The sequence below is a fragment of the Nothobranchius furzeri genome, chromosome 5 (assembly GCF_043380555.1).
Source record: "Nothobranchius furzeri strain GRZ-AD chromosome 5, NfurGRZ-RIMD1, whole genome shotgun sequence".
NCBI classification, from domain to species: domain Eukaryota; kingdom Metazoa; phylum Chordata; class Actinopteri; order Cyprinodontiformes; family Nothobranchiidae; genus Nothobranchius; species Nothobranchius furzeri.
In genome coordinates, this window is record NC_091745.1 from 80,817,621 (window position 1) to 80,822,620 (window position 5,000).

A 5,000-nucleotide genomic window follows, 5' to 3' on the forward strand; every position below is an offset into this window, starting at 1 on the left:
GGACAGTGTGGGTGGAATAACCGGCCAGCTGTGAGGTGAACGAGACCTGAGAGAGATGTCCTACCAGATGGCAACGCAGACCTCACTGGGATGGGAACAGATGGATGTGATGCTGCAGTTGGAGCTGCAGGTTCCTGTCCCACTGCACGAGGAAGCCTCCAAATCACAGAACTTACACAGCTGACTCACAGCAAGCATGTGCAGCACACCTGTAAATAATCAAGCTGGTCAGGCCTGTCTGATGGGGAGATGAGACTGTTCCTCAGGGTGAGGATGCATTCGCAACAACAGCGACAGACTGTGTGGGACTCGAACCTGCAACCTTCTGAGTACAAGGTGAGCGCTTAACTCCTGTGCCACCGTCGCCCCCAACAAAGATATTGGCTGCACTTGAGTCCTGTCAGTTAATTCCATAATTATTTCATCGTGGTACCAGAAGATCACCCTCAGAGTAACCTCCGCCACTGAGCTGCAACCCCCAACACACACACACACACACACACACACACACACACACACTGCTGTTAACTGAAAGGTGTAGCCCAGGGTGAGAGCGACAGCAGGTGAGGTCAGTAACTGTTGGTGTCGCTGAGCTGGATCCAGCCTAACCGGGCCTGAGAGAAGATCCAGCCTGCAGGGACAAAATCCCGTTGGACTTATTTTTCTGACAGCGTTTAAAGAAGACTTGAAGCCTCGTGCTGATGCCGAGGGTCACGGCGAGATGTTAGCCCAGACTCAAATCAACTCAATTCACAGATGCTTTATTAATCCCAGAGGGAAATCAGAGTTTCAGTACACACAATTCAGAGATCAGACATACATGGGCAAGACACATGACAAGAATTGGTGACTGTGGTCCTTCACAACCCTGAGTCGTGCTACCTTAATAGAGATCAGAGGGGTTACATGAGGATTGGTTCAGGTGGAGGGAAAAAAGGCACTTCAGAGTTACCCTCCACTGGGAGGGCAGCTTTGCTCTGCAAACAAACACCTCAGACCGATATGCAACAGATTTCAGACAACACAACATGTGTCCACTAGGTGGGGTGGTGGGTTGGGACTATCCACACTTCAGTTCCTGCAGCCACGGTAAGCAGCGCATGTCGCCTCAATGTGGATAGGGGGAGGAGCATTGAGGGTTGGAGGGTTGCAGTGACCCTGGAACATTTCAGCGGTCTTCCCGCAGTCCCACCCAGGCTGGGATAGGAGACAGAGTTGAGTTGCCATAGCGACATTCCACATATCTTCTGAGGGAGGAGTTTTCGTTGGAGCCTTGCAGGCTCAAGGGCGCCAGGATTCGATTATAAATTGTTTTGGGGCCAGACAGAGATTATTTCCTCTCTGTCTTACAGTCTGTTGGTCCTCAACCTCTCAAAATCCCAATAATGGACATTAATCTATACCAATACCAATCCGTGCCGATTTGTCCACTCTATCCTTGATGGCATCCATCTTTGTGCCAGTAATGAATCTCGGCCAAAGTTCCAAGCTTACAATTCATCTCGACAATTATGCGAGTCTGTGAATTCACAGCGTGGTGCAAACCATCTCTGAGCTCCGGGATCAGGCCAATATTCCTCGACAGCTCGTTAATTTTCCGGTAAGCCAGGTAGCCTCCAAGGCCAAAGAGCAGGAAACCTGACACCAACACACGAATATCCACACGTCTTCAGAGTCCTCCACAGACAGCTGAGATGAACAAATCAACCTCCACTGTTTCCAGGAGTCCATGATGTGTCCAACTGGGTCTGTCCCGGCGGGGCATCCGGGAGCCCCTTCTCCCGTCCTCATCGTTGAAAAAATGTTATCAGTCGCGTTGAGAGACCAACTGACGAGATCCATTTCAGTGAATTTCAGTTTCCAGTTTCCAGAAAAATGCAGAAGCAGCCGTGCACCCAGCACCCAGAGATGGACAAAGGCCTTGAGGTTAAGATTTGGAGGTGAGGAGGAAAACAGCGTCTGTACCCTCCAAGAGCCGGAAGAAGACTCCACCTGCAGAGTTTACCCCAGGGGCCAAAAGGTTGGATTTTCTGTTCCTTCAGATCAGACCACAGGTCCTGACTGTGTTTGGTGTGTTGTAAAGTGCCTTTGGGGGCTCTAGGACTCTAGAAGGTGCTATATAACTACAGACCATTGAACACTTACATCAGTGCACCACAGGAAGGTGGAGCCATCTGGCCCCTTGGTATCTCCAGGAGGAGCTCTCTTCCCACTCCTGGTGCTGATGCTACTGCAGCAGGTGCTCCTGCGATGTTCTAAACTCCTCCTGTCAGAGGAGCAAGGGACAGAGTTTTCACACCACAGGGTGAGGGAGGGCGTGTGCCGATCAGTAAAGAGTGTGAGGTCACCTGTACGCTCCATAGCAACACAACTCAGCACAAGCAGGTGCTGCTGGACCTTCTGCTCAGGTTCATTCGTCAGACGTTGAACCAGTAAATGGCTGCCGGCAGTGAAGCAGACGGCAAAGAACTCCGGAGCGACCAGTGACCCCGCCCCCTAGCCAATCAGCAGCTAGAATCACGATGCCGGCCTGACTCAGCTGTGCCAGGTACCTCAACGAAGCTGGGACTAAAAATAAGGGGGAAGGTAGAGGGGAAATACCGAACAGCGGTCGGGCCGAGCTGCTCCTTCCACTCGGTATGCATCTGAGTCATAATAAACACAGGATGGAAATGCAAGCTCACATTTCTGCATTTGTTGTTCAACCAGCTGATAAAATCCCCTCTCAGCTCCTCTTCTGCCTCCAGGTTTTCCAACATCCTGAGGAAATGAGCTCAGAGTTTCCGAGAGGACAGTCCTCCCAACAGGAAACAGCGTTCCAGAGAAGCCTAAACCCACCAGATAAACCTTGGATACGGAGCCCAGACCCTCCGAAGTGTTCTGGTCAGACTGGAGGCCTTGACCCGCCTATCCATGAAGCATTCCTCCTGCCTCCTTCTGTCAGAAGCCTGAGGCGCCTCAAAGCCTGGACAGAGAGGCTGAGAAGCACCTTCTTCCCTGCTTCTGGTCAGAATCCATCTCTGTTTCTCCAGGCTCAGGCTCCAGAAGGCTCTTCCCCCAGCGTAGCTGCTCCTCACCACGTGACCAGTTGTCTCCGCGTTTAATGCTCCTTCTGTTGCCCTGGAAGCAGGACCTGAAGCTGGTTAACTAATCTTCTCCTCTTCTCCGTGTCTGGCTTGATGAGCAGCTGGAGTGCTAAAATAACTTTAGCTGCTGTCTAAAATCAGCACGTTCTAAACATCTGAAACTCCACAAACATCGTATGTCCAATCCATGGCTCATAACAAACCGGGTCAGAACATTCAACGCAGACTCATAGGCTCACAGTATGGGACCCATGGCCCAGAAGCAGAGGGGCTCCCTACACCTCATGTCACCCAGGTTCAGCGGGTCAGAAGAGAAGGAAGTGTGAACGTCGTTTGTGAAAATCTCAGGTGTGACAGAAGTCTGCGTCCCACATCCACTCACAGGTGAGACCGGATGGACAGGGTCTCAGACTAAAACCAGCTCCAAGGCTTTACTTATTTACAGCTCTTTGTTGACATGTTCCTGCAGGAAACCAGACGTGTACGGGTGAACGTTAGGAAGCTGAAGGCCGGGGTCGGACACTTTTCTGGAGCAGCGCTGCAAACAAAAACACCCAAAAGATGCAATCTGAGCAGAAATCCAACTGTTCTCCTGGCTTTAGTGCTGTCACTGAAACGAGCAGAGACAACTGGCAAGAGGCCGCTCAGAGGTACGTAAGCACCGCAGCAGGAGGCTCGGCTCGGGAAAGTTATCCTCCACCTCCTCCAGTCCAACTCCCTCTCTCCCTCTCTCTCTTGATCCACCATAATCCTCCCATTCCTTTGTGTTCTTCTCCACCCTTTAACTGACTGCTTCCCCTGATGCCCTTCTCTGTGACCTGGAGGGCTCAGCGAAGCGGTGAGGAGGGTGGGAAGTGGACTTATATGGTTAAATGATCAAAGGGAGACACATCAGAGGGGTTAGATGATGGACCGCACCGAGCCTTCCTAGACACGCCGTTAGAAACGCAGAACAGAAACAAACACGTCAGAAAAGATGGCTGAAGACTTTCGCCGAAGGACGACCGCGAGTACAGAGCAGGCAGCACCAACACACAGTGAGACGTGAAGAAGAGCCCACGGAGGAGGAGGAGGATGAAAGCATCCGGCAACAAGCCCTCAGACGGCTGTAAACAGAGCAGCAGCTTCCTGCAGCCGCCGCGTCTCATAGTGATGGCAACAGCAGGGGTTGTGTGTGTGTGTGTGTGTGTGTGTGTGTGTGTGTGTGTGTGTGTGTGTGTGTGTGTGTGTGTGTGTGTGTGTGTGTGTGTGTGTGTGTGTGAGAGAGAGACACTTAAAGCCAAGAGACCATACAGTCCCCTTGGAATGTGGGCTTTCCAGCATGGGGGGTGGGGGGGGGGGGTTCAGTAATGCAGTCATGTGTCTTCTCCTACATGATGGAGCACCGGCTGAAAAGGACCAAGTCAGAACTAAGTGGATCAGGAACATGATGGGTCCAGGCCCAGGAACCGGCCCAAGCCTTTAATCCCACTGAGAACTTGTGGTCCGTCCTCCAGAGGCAGGAGGACAAACACAAACCCAACATGGTGATGAAGCATGAACTCCATCCATCAGGATCTGGAGGTCTGTGAACTTTTGGCCACAGCTGCAGATCTGATATAAAGCAGCCATGAGAGTGAACGAGTAGCTGTTTGGTCTGGAACAAGCAGGTAAAGACACACCTGTGCACGTAGGCAGGTTCCTCTGAGGGGGAAGAGCTCCTGTCCCAAACCTAGCTATCGTCTTTATAGCTGTTTGAGATCATCTTCTGGTCTGAAGCCTGACCTCCTCATTAATGAAACCCAGCTGTTCTAATCCCAGACTGGTTTCAGAGACACCCGGGCGATACTTCAACAACAACAACGTGTGCTGCAGCCCCATAGATGTGTGACAGGGTTGGGTTCACCACAGCGGTGACATCAGCAGCCTCAGACC

At 51.8% G+C, this 5,000-nt stretch overlaps 1 protein-coding gene across 2 annotated transcripts in view; it reads right to left on the reverse strand.

Annotated features, from left to right (window-relative positions):
* The window catches only part of tgfbr2b (transforming growth factor beta receptor 2b), a 22,522-nt gene that overhangs the window by 15,991 nt on the left and 1,531 nt on the right, over positions 1 to 5,000 (reverse strand). Inside the window, exon 2 of one of the 2 annotated variants that reach the window (XM_054738394.2) lies at positions 65 to 209. The exons of the other annotated variant lie outside the window; for it this stretch is intronic. Coding sequence (XP_054594369.2) covers positions 65 to 209 — 145 coding nt within the window. The remainder of the gene's footprint in view (positions 1 to 64; positions 210 to 5,000) is intronic. 2 annotated transcript variants of the gene reach the window in all.